At 37.5% G+C, this 14930-nt stretch overlaps 3 protein-coding genes across 4 annotated transcripts; 1 reads left to right on the forward strand and 2 right to left on the reverse strand.

Moving 5' to 3' along the window:
• Nucleotides 1–306: 306 nt before the first annotated feature.
• On the reverse strand, nucleotides 307–1258 carry LOC113214072 (uncharacterized). Its single transcript, XM_026433336.2, has 3 exons — nucleotides 1092–1258; nucleotides 633–765; nucleotides 307–537 (listed from the first exon to the last, which is right to left on the reverse strand). Exons 1-3 carry the CDS (start codon nucleotides 1161–1163, stop codon nucleotides 395–397), a joined length of 348 nt encoding a protein of 115 aa, XP_026289121.1. The 5' UTR covers nucleotides 1164–1258; the 3' UTR covers nucleotides 307–394.
• A 114-nt stretch (nucleotides 1259–1372) lies between these two features.
• LOC113214070 (guanine nucleotide exchange factor subunit Rich) lies at nucleotides 1373–12570 on the forward strand. Of its 2 annotated transcripts, XM_026433332.2 has the most exons (24): nucleotides 1373–1662; nucleotides 2067–2174; nucleotides 2261–2413; nucleotides 2502–2682; nucleotides 2765–2898; nucleotides 3226–3276; nucleotides 3768–3859; nucleotides 3932–4205; nucleotides 4282–4428; nucleotides 4513–4776; nucleotides 4857–5226; nucleotides 5323–5561; nucleotides 6358–6583; nucleotides 6667–6776; nucleotides 6885–7016; nucleotides 7098–7337; nucleotides 7437–7551; nucleotides 7653–7998; nucleotides 8090–8361; nucleotides 8449–8667; nucleotides 8750–8939; nucleotides 9040–9228; nucleotides 9320–9515; nucleotides 9599–12570. In XM_026433332.2, exons 1-24 carry the CDS (start codon nucleotides 1522–1524, stop codon nucleotides 9854–9856), a joined length of 4647 nt encoding a protein of 1548 aa, XP_026289117.1. In that variant the 5' UTR covers nucleotides 1373–1521; the 3' UTR covers nucleotides 9857–12570. The 2 variants fall into 2 exon arrangements, with proteins under 2 accessions (XP_026289117.1, XP_026289118.1); XM_026433333.2 differs by lacking the exon at nucleotides 3226–3276.
• On the reverse strand, nucleotides 12557–13354 carry LOC113214071 (uncharacterized). Its single transcript, XM_052267774.1, has 2 exons — nucleotides 12912–13354; nucleotides 12557–12835 (listed from the first exon to the last, which is right to left on the reverse strand). The coding sequence occupies exons 1-2, from the start codon at nucleotides 13201–13203 to the stop codon at nucleotides 12660–12662; spliced, it is 468 nt and encodes a 155-aa protein (XP_052123734.1). The 5' UTR covers nucleotides 13204–13354; the 3' UTR covers nucleotides 12557–12659.
• Nucleotides 13355–14930: the final 1576 nt, after the last annotated feature.

The following is a 14930-nucleotide window of genomic DNA, read 5'->3' on the forward strand; positions in this document are numbered from 1 at the left end:
GGACTGCATTACTGCTGCCGGGGTCGTTTCTTGACCTAGCCCAGCCTACGTCCCCGAGAGCAGAACTTTCAAAATCACCTTCCGAGACGTCCAAGATAGACCGCGCCAGGCGGTCGGTTGGTCTCGAAAGGTGATTTTGCAGCGTTCTATAGAAGAGGTCTTTCCCCATGGTCTTGACGTGTGTGTGTTAGTATGTGTGTGTGTAGCTAGGGCGGACAAGCGGTGGAATTCGTGGAACCGCACTAAAGCAATCAGGTAACGTTTCTAAGTGTTTAGAAGGTTATTAAAATTGAAACACAGTTGGACTACGCTCCAGACTTTGTATTTACAGATACATACATATTGAAGGGAAAGCTATGACAATCAGTTCAATTATAGTAATAATTAATTTAATCTACGACTTTGGAGTCAAAGCAGATGGCTGAGGGCACCTGTACTTAAGCATTTCAACCTCTGCTTCAAAGTAAGAGGTTTGATTGTAACAGAAATATTCTGGATTCTTGTATGCAGTGTTTTTGGAAGCGCCAGGCCCAACCTCTGTAATAACAGGAAATGTGCAACAATTAATATTATGATAAATCAGCACCTCCCAATGTTTTATGCAAATTGGTAAACAAGTAAATGAAACGAACCTGTGTTTGGTACATCCAATACGTTCTTACTAAGGCCAGTTACATTGGGTGAAGGAGTGGAAGAGCCTGCAGCACCCGCTGATGAATTCTTTGATGATCCCTTCCCAGTAGCATAAAGTCTGCTTCCGTGCGCCTGAGGAAAAATTGAGATTGTTTCAGAACAGAATTTATTTAAGTTTGAGCAATATTCTGCATTGACAAGGAAAAGCCTAAATTGTAGAAAATATTTAATGGTAATACCAATGACAACCAATGTCCACAAAATTTCTGGAATAGATCGTTCTATTTTAAACAAGAAAGCAAATCTGGTGCATTTAAAATTTGTTATATTTAAAACCTACAAACTTTGGCATTGAGTATGAGAGGTTAGGTTCAATGATAAAATCACTTAAACTCTAACTAGAGCCTTTAACACCACCACTGACGATGGCATTCGCTTTCAGATATTCAAATACACACCTGGAATCGTGGATTCATGCGGCAAAATTCCAGAACTTTGGAGGCAAGCCTCATTTCACTCATTGCAGCCATTTTCAGATAGAATCACCTGTTTTCTGTTTGCAATGATGGCTCTGCTGAGCTAGCAGACAGCTGACTGACTGACTGCTTTGCTTTAGGTTGGCCAGGCTGGGACCACTGCCGTTTTCTCCTAGAGCTCCTAGCCTATTCGAAAGCTTGTTGCTGATTGGTGAAAAGCAGGGCTTCTGCTAAATCTTTGAAGGATTTGGCCAATCCCTGAATTTTATTCCAAAGTTGTGAACATGCACACGATTATAAACAGTGTAGCATGGCCACGATCACCAAGTCGTGTTGTTGTCAGAAATCATGCTAGTTTCACTCCACTTTTTTGATTGCGTGAATAATGTGATTTAATTCGCCGTGGTAAATCATGTACTTTCCGATTGGGTGGCCGAGGGTCTTGAGTTTCCCTCAACATGGGCAATGTTCCATCCGTCAAGTTATTTGTAATAGAGACAAAATTCTCTTCGCTATTTTGACAGACGATACTCTGTCAATTTGGTTTTGTAAGGTAACTGTATAAGTACATTATTTGACTGTAGTTCGGGAAGACTTCAAATTCAACATTGTTTGGTGCATTTTGTGTACCAGGGGGGAGGGTGACGAGTGTCATTCAGTTTTATTTTGACAGGCGATAGGTTATGGTGTTGGTTGAATATGGGCCGATCCTAATCTAAGATTTTTATCATGGGAGCAGAAAGAAACAACTAATCTAAGTTTCAGGAGAGTCAAAAATAAATAATTTACCTAGCCAAGGATTTTGTTTTGTGCATGACCGTTGAAGTCAGTCTAATCTCATACATTATTGTGTAAATCAGATTTTGACATAACAAAATAGTCCAGTGTTTATTATGTTAAATATTTCCAGCCATACCTCCAATGTAGTCCAATGTTTATTTTGTTAAATCTTTTCAGCCATGTCTCCCAATTGTGTCACATCGACGTCCACGAGAGTCTGTACAGGCAGTTGGGAGCAACGAGTCTGTAGAATGGAGACCAGATTCCAGCATGCTTGTCGTTATTGTAAGTTGTACTTAGATTCTTGTCAATTATGTGTTATTTTTATTGTTGTAAATCGTAAAATAGATTGTATTTTATTGCCCTTTTAGACATCAGCAGGGTATATGCTTATGTATCGCCTTGGGGTACGACCTGATCAGAAAGGTCTCTATGAGCAGGTTGACTCACCTACACCTAGTATGAGAAGGGATAGTGCAGAACTTTTCTTGCAAGAATCAATACCACCATTACTTCTTACACTGGTAACGTCCTCTTGATTCATTTTACTGTTTGATTTAGTTTCTTAGTGATAATTAAATGGTTGTTGAAAACATCTGTTCTTCTTTAAAGGAACAAGAAATTAGTGTTTTTGATGGTTCCCTAACATGTTTAGCATGTATCAGAGATGAATTAATGATAGCAACAACTCAGGGCCATATTTTACGTTATCGTTGGGATGGACATCAAAATAGAGACTATAATTTGGATCTACGAAGAATTCCTTTTTCAATTGATCAACAAGTCTCCAAAGGTAAGCGTGATGGAAAAGATCTCCTGGAATTTTAAGGAGAGGAACACTAATTCTATTTATTTCTTTTCAAAAATTGTTACAGCTATTCCAATTGTTGAATCCAATACATATGTTATTAGTATTGATTATTCACCCCTTGTTGGTGGTTTTGCTGTAGTCCTAAATGATGGACGGGCTGCTTTTCTTACTGCCTCTACCTTGAAATTTGACCCCAATGTAAGTGAGCTGTTTAACTATATGTTTGAAATGATTTAAGTTTTTGTTGGCACCTATTGTTAGCTGTCAGTGTGCTGTGCACATATGTGGTGTGATTTTTCCCTCTAATCTGCACTGTAGGAAACCTGTGCTTATCTTGATATTCCATCTGATGCTTACTACATCTAGTGTGTTGCACTACACAATCTTTGGGTTGCTATATCTTTTTTAAGTATGGTTCCTTTGCAGAGTATTTAACAAACCTTTTACCTCAGTTCTGCTTTCACATAAGCTTGCATCTATTTGATGTAGAACTTTGCTTTAGTTGCTGTATCTTTCTTAACACAGGTGACCCCAAAAGAAGAGGACTGTAATTCAAGCAGTTTTGAAAAATGGATGGTAAGATAGTGCATTAGGCAGTTATTTGTTATATGTTCATCGCTTGCTATTGTCTGCCTTTTTTGTTTCCCTATGGGAGAAATGTGCTTGCTTCTAGTCCAGTGAGGTATGTCATTTCATGGTCTTTTCTATGTAAGCCATATAATTCTTTAAATCTTATTCCATCTGTGATGACAAAGACTTCCTTATTATCAATCATTCTGATTTAAAAAAAAAAATGGAAATAAGAATACAAAATCTTGGAAAACAGAAGTGTGAATGTAACTGACTCAATTTTGTGAAGTGAACTTTTAAATTAGTTTCGTTTTATGTTTTTGAGGTTTTGTGATTTTAAAATAAATAATAAAAAATTAATTAAAATAAATAACATTCTGGCAGCTAAAGCTGAACTAGTCTTCCCATTTCAAAATAAATAACAATCATTTCATTATCATTTGTATTACAAACGTGCTGCATTCTATTTAATTACTTGTAATTATTTATCTTTACAGCAAGTTCAGGGTATTTGGGCTCAAAACGTTGATGATGCTACCTGTGCTGCTGTTAACCATAAGTACAGACTTATTGCCTTTGGAAGGAAGAAGTAAGTTGCGTGTTATGACATTATGACATTATTTTTCATGTCACCAATTAAATATGAGTTTTTATTTTACAGTTCTCAGGCAACAGTGTACTGTGTGGATGAAACAACTGGTGGTCTAGAGGTTACTCATCAAATAGTCCTCTCTCCCAAAGACTATCCTGGTTGTCCAGGGAGAGTACGCTGCATACGGTGGACTCCAGATGGGCGTTGTGTTGCCCTAGCATGGGCTAATGGTGGTCTTTCACTGTGGAGCACTTTTGGAGCCCTTCTGTTATGTTCGCTTGGATGGGATTACGGCTTAAACAGTGAATCTGCAAGTGCTAGTCTTTTAAACATACAGAGCATGGTTTGTATTCCTGCAGTTGCAATTGTTATTAACAAATGGTAACTATAAATTCTAAATGGTTGTCAAAATTTATTAGGAATGGAGTGCAGAAGGGTATCAACTGTGGATGGTACGTAGGCTACCTGATCGAGATCTCGGAGAAGATGATGGATTAGACCAACCCACAGATGCTGTGGTATTACTTGATTTTGTGAAAAGTGCTCTTACTGTCAATCCTTGTATGGTAAGTGGGAAAATCGATTACACTAAAGTATAGTGGGATTTTCGTCATGTATCTATTTCATTCATTTTCTCTCATACCATACAGGGTCATTTGACTCACCTTTATCTACAAGGAGAAGATAAGTTGTTTATTAATTTAGGTGGTACTGGTTTATCCAGCCCTAAAAAATCTGCTGATGAGACTAAAGGCCATGGAGCATTATTTGTGCCGGGTCCTGGGCTAGCTTTTGCAGAACCCACCAAAAGTACGACCAGTGGTGTTGGTACCAACAGTCAATTAATGGGGAGTAAGCAGTGGGTTGTTGTACCTTTACCCTCAACATATTCTGCTGCCAATTGGCCCATACGGGTAAGTCAAGTTCTATACTTCCTTTAGGATTTCTTTTCTTTTAAGATTGTGTTCAAGAACTGTAGCGTATTTTTCTTTAGTATACAGCCATGGATCTCTCTGGAGAGCATCTTGCAGTTGCTGGAAGAGCCGGCTTAGCTCTATACTCTGTAGCCAACCGCAAATGGAAACTTTTTGGAAGTGAAAGTCAAGAAAGAGATATTATAGTATCTGGGGGACTACTTTGGTGGGGTTCCTATGTAGTCCTGGCCGCCTACAGTGTGGCTTCCGACTGTGATCAACTTCGTCTTTATCCACGGGATTCTCGACTTGACAATTCATTTGCAACTGTTACAAGGTTACCAGCTCAGGCTTTGCTGTTGAACATTCTTCAAGATCGTCTTGTAACTTTCTGCTCAGATGCTAGAGTCACAATCTATGCCCTTGCTCTAAAAGATAATATCAGTTCAGGCAAGTGAAATTAGTTTATGCATTCAAGTTTTCTATTTACTCTCACAACTTATATAAACACATCAATCTAGTATAACAATTTACTTGTGTTTTTAGGTCCTTCAGTGGAAGTTACCGCTCTTCAGATGATTGACATAAGTGCCTTGTGTGTCCACCCAGCATGTGTTGTCTCTCTTGCTTTGACACCTCTCCGCACTGAATCTGGAAGAAGTCATTCACAACAAAATTCTCAACAAATGGAGAGTATTGTTATGAATGTCAGTGGAAGATTGCTAATGGTTCAAAGAGAACATGGTGGAAGAGTTGATCCTCAAATACCTCACAGCAGTGAACTGGTGAGCATTGATTTTGATATGAAACTAATTTTAGCACATTAGGTTGGCCCATCAAGTACACCACACACAATAAGTATGGTTCATCATAAGTTATCAAAAGAAAATGTTGAATTACTAATGTGATTCTAAAAATACAGTAATTGGAGAAAAGAAATCCTAAACGAAGTCAGTGTAGAAAAAATAAAATAAAAAAATAAAAACTAGAAATTGGGGATTACTATGGTTACTTTTGAAGTCGTTTATTCCAGAAAGATTTAAATTTGTTGCGTGTTTTCCAAGATTGCTGCTTCAGATTTAAGAATCCAAAACGAGGTTTATTGGTAAGATATGGTGAAATCAATCTTGTTAGTGTGGGGCGAAAATTTGAAAGGTGTGCACATTTGTTTGAAAATGCTTGTTTTATTGCACATCTGTCTTCTTGTATATGTTAAATTCCGTCTTTTCTTGAACCTATTTTTTATATCATTGCTTTGTTTGCAAATTGAATGAAAGGTGGGCGTTGTGATCATATCAATTTTCAAGTTTGAAATTACATTTGTTTGGGGGTGAGAGTGTCAGCACAGAAGAAGTAGAAATTTGTCTGATCAAACTTTTTGTTTGTCACACATATGTTTGTGCTGGGTAAAATGTTAGTTCTCTCTGTGTGTTTATTTTCTTCTCACATACTGTACATATAGAGGGATAAAACAACAACCATGTCATGCAAATATCCCTTTCAGCATCTCAAAACTTCAAACATAATTTTTTTATATCTTAATTACTGTGCATTAATGAATTATTGATTTCTCTTTTTCAGTTTCAGTGCACCCCACCTACTGTTTTGGCTTCCTGTGTTGAGCATGTTTGGGTTCCAAACCGCAGTGTGCCAGAAAAACCACATCTTACAGAGGCCTTGTGGCTTTTCTGTGGGGCACATGGTATGCGAGTTTGGCTGCCTCTCTTTCCACGATCCAAAGACAACCAGCATAGTTTTATGGCCAAGCGCATCATGCTCCCATTTCATCTACGGATCTATCCCTTAGGTAAAAATATTTCAATTTTTGTTTATTACTAATTGGTGGGAAATATATACCTGCAGTACTTTCATATTCTTTTATTGTTCTAGCAATTCTTTTTGAAGATGCCATACTTCTTGGAGCTGAAAATGACACACTTCTTTATACATCTGATACCAAAAGTCCGTTTTCATTACCTTTTTGTGTACTTGAACGCACTGTAAGTATCATCTGGCCATCAGGTCTTTCTGAATATACTGCCAATATTTATAATAGGAATGCAATATTTTCTACAGTACTTAATTATTTAGCTGTGTGTCAATTACAGAGCCAAGTTTATCTTCATCAAATCTTACGTCAACTAATTCGACGCAACCTTGGTTATCATGCTTGGGAAATAGCTCGGAGCTGTACTGCTTTGCCATATTTTCCTCACTCTTTAGAATTACTTTTGCATGAGGTGAATATCTTAATTTTTTTCCTATGGTCGTTCTTTTGTCCTGATCTGGGAATTCATCTTACACTTGTGTTTCTGTTGTAGGTTTTGGAAGAGGAAGCTACTAGCAAGCAACCAATTCCTGATGCTCTGTTGCCTAGTGTTGTGGAATTTATTCAAGAATTCCCTGTTTATCTAGAAACTGTTGCTCACTGTGCAAGAAAAACAGAAATTGCCCTATGGCCATATCTTTTTTCAGCGGCTGGTAAACCCAAGGATCTTTTTCAGGAATGTTTGGCAAGATGGCAGCTGGATACTGCGGCATCCTATCTTATTATTCTTCAGGTATTTTCCACTAAACCAAATCTTTTTTTTTTTTTATTTTTACATGGTTTGAGTTTTGATCCGATGTAAAATCCTTATATTTATTCCTACACTGCCTAGAACTTGGAGCCATCTACTGTGAGCCGTCAATATGCCACTCTTCTCTTGGATGCAGCGCTAGAAAATTGTCACTGGGAGCTTTCCAAAGACTTGGTACGATTCTTACGAGCTATAGGTAAGTTTTTCTTTACTGAATTGTTCTGTTATCAACTAGGTACTTTCTGCTGTCTCTGTGTTAATGTATTTTGTATCTATCTTCTATATATCTATCTATAGATCCCAATGATGTTGAGTCTCCACGTGCATCCTTTGTTATGCCGTCTCACTCTCTACGATATGGGCTAAGTCCACAGTCTCCTCCTTTGAGTCCTAGTCAAGAAGATTTGACTTTAGTTCTTGGTACCATGCAAGTTTCACGTGGACGCAGCTTTAGCACAACACTCACTCCAAAATTAGATGCTGGAGGAAAGGACTATCCATCCGGTAGTAGTAATCTTTTACCACTCCGACGAGATAGTATTCTAAAAGGCAATACAGGAATCGGAAGCCCTTCTCCTACTCCTGGTGTTGCTGTGCCCTTACGACGAAAGAAATCTGTTCCAACAGGAAGAGGAGATTCAAGGTACCTGTTTTTGACATCCAATTTATCACCTAAGACACCGTTTTTGTGGCATCCATTATATCCCATTTGTGACATGTTTTTATTTTTACAGGGACTTATCTGGTTCAGCAGAGGAATTTTTTATGGATGTTATTCTTCAACGACACGCACGGCGATTGTTGTCTACGCGTCGTTTGGCTGACTTGGGACGGTTTGCGGCTCGTCTAGACTTTCATCTCGTAGCCTGGCTGGCCCGAGAAAGGGAAAGAGCTGCCCGCGTGGATGAGCCTGTCGCTGCGCTGCAGCAGCTTCATGCTGATTTTCATTGGCCTCATCCAGCAGTGATGTCTCCTCTCGCCCTAGGCCTCGACCCCAAAAAATCAAGTTAGATGAAAATGTGAACTTTTTGTTGTGTGTTTCTAGATCACCATCATCAGAATATAACTCTCTTGTATTTCTTATCTAATTTAGGCATTCTCACTGAAGAGCATTTACAGACGCTGAGTATAGATGTCACAAGTGTACCTCCAGGTTTGACTGGAAATATTGGGAGTGGAAGCAGAATAGGAGACAGTGGTTATATGAGTCAGTCTGGTGTTCCCAATCGACTTCTGCCTCACAATTATACAGATTACCTGAGTAGTCCAAACTGTGTAGAAGAAGCAAGGCTGGTACCTCACACAGTTGCAGGTAAAGTGGCTATTTAACAGGTTGGACATTTATGTAACAAGGTATGTAGATCTGATTATGCCTATTGGTTTTGCTTTTTCAGATGATAGAAGTATAGTCAGCGAAGAAAGCTCTTACTGGGGGGATGAAAAAGAAAGAGATAGAGGTCAGTACTCACCTGATGATGTAAGTGGAACATGGAGCCAAGCTGCTGCAGATATGACAAGCACGTTAGAGCAGTTAACTATGGAGGGTTCAATCAGGGGGTCCCAAAAAGTTGAAGTACAGTTACGGTATGTATTTTTCCTTAAATCCGTCTTCTTTGAGTGCATAATTTTATTTGTACTATTTGACCAGGATTCTGAATCCTTATCTATATTTATCAATTTCTAGATATCTTCTCCAGTTAATGACAGAAGCAGGTTGTCTGGAATGGGCTTTAATCTTAGCAATCCTACTGCATGATGCCCTAGCTGTAGTGCGCACCACAGCTGCAGCTCGAGCACCTTCTCAGTCATATTCTTGTGTGCTGCGTTTGCGTGACACAATTACTACATTAACGAGCTGGAGCAACACAGAATGGTAAAGGAACTTAAATAATTTCTCTTTGCACAGTTTGTCTTTAAATTTGAATCATCCAAATGAGCTCATCTTTCATCAATTTTGTTTCCAGCATTGGATACAAACCATTTATGATGGCAATTCAAGGACAAGTTGGTGTACTTACTAAATTGATGACGAATAAGCAGCAGCACCAGATGCAGCAATATCAGCTACATCAACAACTACATCAACAGCAGGTTACCCCTCAGGGTGTTCAAAACCCTACCACCAATGCAGCCTTTTGCATTGAGAATGGGAACAATCAAGTAAGTTTTGATTGCTTAATTATTTTCTTTCTTTCATCTTAAGTACTTGTGAAAGAAATTTTAAGTTGTCTCTCTTTCTCTAGGAATACATTACAACAGAGTCATTACCAATGAAAGCTGATCGTACTATTGTGACCCCTAGTAGTAGTCGCCCAAGATCCGACACAGCCAGCAGTTCTTCAACTGTAATGACAGCAGGTCCTTTACCTAGTACTGTTACTTCTCAGGAAAGTGGCATTGACACAGTTCAAGAAGGTATTGATGTTGGCAAAGTAGAAGAGGAAAATCCAATGCCACTAGAAGCAAAGCCAGAAGCAGAGTCAGGATGTACTATTTCGTAATGTCTACGTCCATCCCTCTAAAATTATGCTGTATTGTGTGCATCATTTTCAGGGAATTTTATTTATTTGAAGAAATAAGTCCCTCTTCATCCACTTCAACATCACATTGTTTTCTAATACTTCATGCTGTTTAGGAGCTGGGCAGTGCATTTATGATGAAGTGGGGGTTTTGGATTGGTTCAAGAACAAACAATGTTAATGTCTTGTCAACGATGTTTTACACATTATGAACTTTTATTTTTACATACATTATACAATGTATGTGGGTGCATATTCCTACATGGATGCTTTTTGACAATACTACAGTATTTTTAATGGATATTGCAGTAGATAAATTTAAAATTGCTCAGAGAAGTTGAACTGATTGCTACTACCGTAAGCGTTGAACATTTTAATATGTTTCTTAATACTTTTTAAAATGTGTACCGAGTAAGCAAATGGAATTATTACTGTTGATTCCATAGTTTGCTGGAAATCTCAAATATGTCGAGTGATTAGATTCTTATGAAATTTGTGTGATGACTGTGCCTTATTTATGTACTTGAAAGATATTGCAAATGAAAGTGTCAGTTCAGATCATCTTTCAGAGACTAGCACTTTACAGCTTTGTGGCAGAAATTGCTGACTTGTCTTATTGACAAATAATTTGTGCAGTTGAAGTTATTTGTACCCTTACATTTTTCTAAAGAGATCACACTTTAATTGTGGTCAGTGAGATAATCATAACTCAATATGCGATATTGTCGGGGTAATGTCTGCACTCTAAATTATTCTTTGCACATACACATTTTATACAGAAGTCTCTAAGGTTATTCTTAGCCGTCCTTCTCATGACCCGAAATGTGGTCTGCTCAAATATTTTGCTCTTTGCACTCCATCATTTTAGTTAATGTTTGTCAAAACTATTTATTTTTCTTGTGTTTGTGGGTACTGTGACAAGGTTTTAATCCTCTGTTGCAGATACTTTTATGTCCTTGACTGACCGTTAATCTTTACAAACTATATTGAAATGTAACCGCTAACTATGGGTATAGCCTTTTCTTCTTTGGTGTGAAATGTGTGCTGCAGTAAGGAAAAACACTAGTTCATTCCCTTGCCCTAAAATAACTTTGCTCAAGTATCATAATCTAAGAATTATACGTATTTGCTCTGGTTGAAGAAATAAGTGAAGCATATTAGCTTGTATCAATTCCATCCAGTCTTTCTATCTGTGTTGCCAGCAATAATAACAATCTTTTCCATTGAATCAATGTTAAGTTTGTCTGATTTATCACATTATAATTTTATGTCTGTTATGTTCTTTGTTTTAAGTGGACTCGATATTTGGTTAATTTAATTCAATTTTCAATGTAATTAGAAATTACACCTCTACAGCAATGGACTGAATGTGTTGAACCAAATGCATTCTATGATAAAGTGCATCAATAATTCGCTTTCCTACTGCTTTACTTGGGTTTTTATTGTGCCAATGAAATAATAGATTTAATAGTACAAAGATTTGAAGTTTTCTGTTTGTTGTTTATGTGGTCAGAAACTATGATAGGTTGCTCACCTTCAAAAGTTTGTCTTTTTGTAGATACCTTAAGATATTCATTCATTCAAACATTTCATCACTTCATAAAAAATGCCTTAAAGTGCTATACTGCTATACTTCAATTATTCACAACTAAGATTTTTTGAGAGTTGAAATTTTTGACTGACTGGGAAGCTTGCTTGCCTAGAAACACCTACCGGTAGTTTTGTTTTTGAGTTTGAATGAGAGTTTTCTGCTCTACCCAACCCTCTCCTTTTCTTTCTGTAAGATATTTTGCTCTCAATTGATTTTTCAGCTCAGTGTGCATTTCATAAAATTGCTATTAGTCATGGTGAATTTGGATGTATTTTGCTGTCATGGTCATGGTAATCAGTGTTGTCATTGATAACCATTCATAAATTCATATTTCATGTTTATTCAATTTTCTCCATTTCATACATGTTGTGATAGTATCTTCTTAAGAATAATTTATCTAATTTTTAATGTAAATAGTTTTAGTGCTTGTTTAATGGAGATTTCATCAAAATAGTAATTTACTGTTTTGTTAAGAATTCCTTGCATGTACTGATTTCGCAGGACGAAAACAAGATGGCACTGTTAACAATTTCAACGTACCGTAGTAGCTCCTGTAATTTGTCTCAGTTGGATTTTCAGAGAAATATGGCTCTAGACCATGCTTCATGTTTGTTTTATACATATTGTGAAATTCATATTGGTAGGACTAAAATGCCCTGGTAACAATTATGTAATAAATAAGTAATCAACCGAAACATGATACATAATTACCCATTTTAAATTTGCTTTGTAATTAATTGTGTAACCTCTTAGGTTTTGTCATGTCTCAACCTGCTTAATGTAGATAACTCTTTTTGTTGATAATTTTTTTCAAAGTCATTCAAAGTTTATCCAGCTGTTATAACACTTTGCACAATTGTACCTATAGAATTGTGTTTGCACAAACAATTAGCCTCTACAGATTATGGCATAACTTAATTTGGCAATGAGTGACATAGTAGCTACAATTACACTGTATTTTTTGTACTTACAGCAATTGGTGACAGGTCTGACATGTGGCCATTGGGGCCTTAATTCTTTGTCTGAGTTTGACCAAAATACCGAATATGTGCCAATCAAGTGTCTATTTGCTAATGTGAGCAAATCAAATATATTTTTAAAAACATTTTACTTCTATTTTTATTTAAAAGTTGTATATGTAGTTTCAATTATATAATTTATTTACAATTTAACACATGCCAAACTCCTCATACCTTACAAATCAAAAGAAATTCTATTCGCTAAAACATTCATTAACTCTTGAACTTCTAACGGCCAGATACGCTCCGCTTCACTATTCTTGTCAGATATGTCCATGAACTTGAGCGCCTCGACTTCAGGAGGTAACTGTGAAGGTAATTTCATGGTTGCCAGCACTCCACAATAAGCACCTGATTAGAATTAAAATATTATAGGAAAGGCATCACATTTGACATCATTACCTGACAAAACTAAAGGCATACAAACCTTGTTTAATCCAATTATACCCAGGAGACCTCTTACATTTTGTCACTCTTACTTCACCACTACCATCACTTATCAGTATATTATCTTCGTTTTCACAAGTTTTTACCCAGCCTTGAAGCCAAATCTGATTAAACTGTATCACCAGAGACTGACTAGCCCCATTTTTATTAGTAGATGGACATTGTATTTTCCATGGGTAAGTTTGCAATTTCGTTTTCAAAACGTTTCTGAAATCCCTAACCAACAATTTTACAGGTGCATCTTGCGACAAGACAACTGGCTCAAATGTCATATTACTGCGCAAAAGAAATCTCAACAAGTAAATTATTATTTCCGAGGCTATGAATAGAATGACAATACTGGAAAAGGGCAGTAATAGACAACCAAAACAACAGGCCAAATTTTTTTGAAGAGTAAAGAGTGCGCTTTTGCACTTTCGCGCCTCCGCGCCTTTGCTTTTAGAGAGTATCAGAGTATGAGAAATTAAAAAACCACACAGTCCCCCGTTTTGGAAACGTAAATAAACAGTGAGAATCGGCGTCTTCTGCTACTGATAAAACCGATAATACCTACCCAAACAAATTATCATAGGATTCTAATCAGAATTTTAGGGTGGTGAACGTCGTTTATTGATATTAATCGTAAGCGATAGTACTTTATGGCTCCCGGAATATTGAATTGTTCTGTCCCGGTTGTTGTAGGGGTAAGTGGCTCCATTTTACCCACACATGTTGTAAGTTAGTTTTTTGAGCAGAGTAAATGATGCCCGTTATGTAAACTTGTTTAACTGTAAGCTTTGTTGAAAAGGTGTTGAATGGGTCATTTGCAAGGGTGAACTGTCAGTGTATTATCATGTATAATATATTTTACTCTGTATTATTCTGGTTGGGGTGCGAGAAGTCAATGGAGAGTTTTAGGTCTATGTTTGTGTAGCCCGCTAAACAATCAATCAATTAATGTTCTTTTCAACTAATGTAAAGCTGCCCTCCACTACCATTCTAATAATTGTGGGAAAGGTATCTGGGAGATGCGTGCACAGCCTACAGCATGTGCAGAGGGATATATGTTACGTTCGATTAATGCTTGAGTCCAGTGCCAAACTAGAGATTTAAGTATGGAGGCATTTAAAAGTGTGTTGCATGAGTAAATTATATTTAATTAATATTTGATGATTGTTGACTAGTAAATGAAAGCTAGCATTAAAAACAATAGCGCCTCTAAAAGTACCGTTTAATATGATTGCAGGAACACGGCCCGGAAATATTCTTGACCTGATCGAAGAAGTCTATGGGATAATTTTAACTGATAGTATAGGTGAGAAGCTTCCTTTGGTGTGCATCAAAGAGCGGTTTTGATGGTTTTTGTGGTGCCTTGGCTCTTCCTTGTCAATTTCAATTCCCCTCCAGTCAAAAATCCACGCCGATTTAATTTTTTTTAAATGTGGACTAGGTATTTCCAAAATTGCTAGAATTGGTTTAGATTGGTAGGGAGACTCCCCTTTCACTTGCTCTGTCTATATATCATGGTGCCGACTCACTACAGCAGAGTTCTTAGCTATTGCGCCTAGGAAGGCAACCTGTCCATCAGTCTGAGGGACCATCTCTGAAAACGCAAGTTTCTGTGGACAGGGGTGGTTTTTGACGGAACCAAAGATAGACCTGTCTCAAGGACTTGTGGTCCCCTGGTTCACCGTCGATTCGAATACTCCCCCGTCGAAATCGGGACCCATCGATTTTCGCTAAAAATACAAGCCTTTGTAAATTTTGCCAAAAGTAAAAAATTTGAAAATCGCGGAAAGTGGTTCGAAATGGTCCTATAGCACCCTCTTACTAACTCTCCGTCGAAATTTCACGTCGCAGAGCCATTTTAAGCGAGTTACGCCTGTTTTTCTTGTACCGGCTCGCCTGCTAGGTAGGCAGCCCATCGTACGCTGCCCGCCAGATTCAAAAGACCACCCCTTAAAACTCAAGTTTCTCTGAACAGGGGTTGTTTCTGGCGGAACCAAAAGTAGTTTTGTGG

The sequence above is a fragment of the Frankliniella occidentalis genome, unplaced genomic scaffold, assembly GCF_000697945.3.
Source record: "Frankliniella occidentalis isolate FOCC.00 unplaced genomic scaffold, Focc_3.1 Scaffold58, whole genome shotgun sequence".
Taxonomy (NCBI): domain Eukaryota; kingdom Metazoa; phylum Arthropoda; class Insecta; order Thysanoptera; family Thripidae; genus Frankliniella; species Frankliniella occidentalis.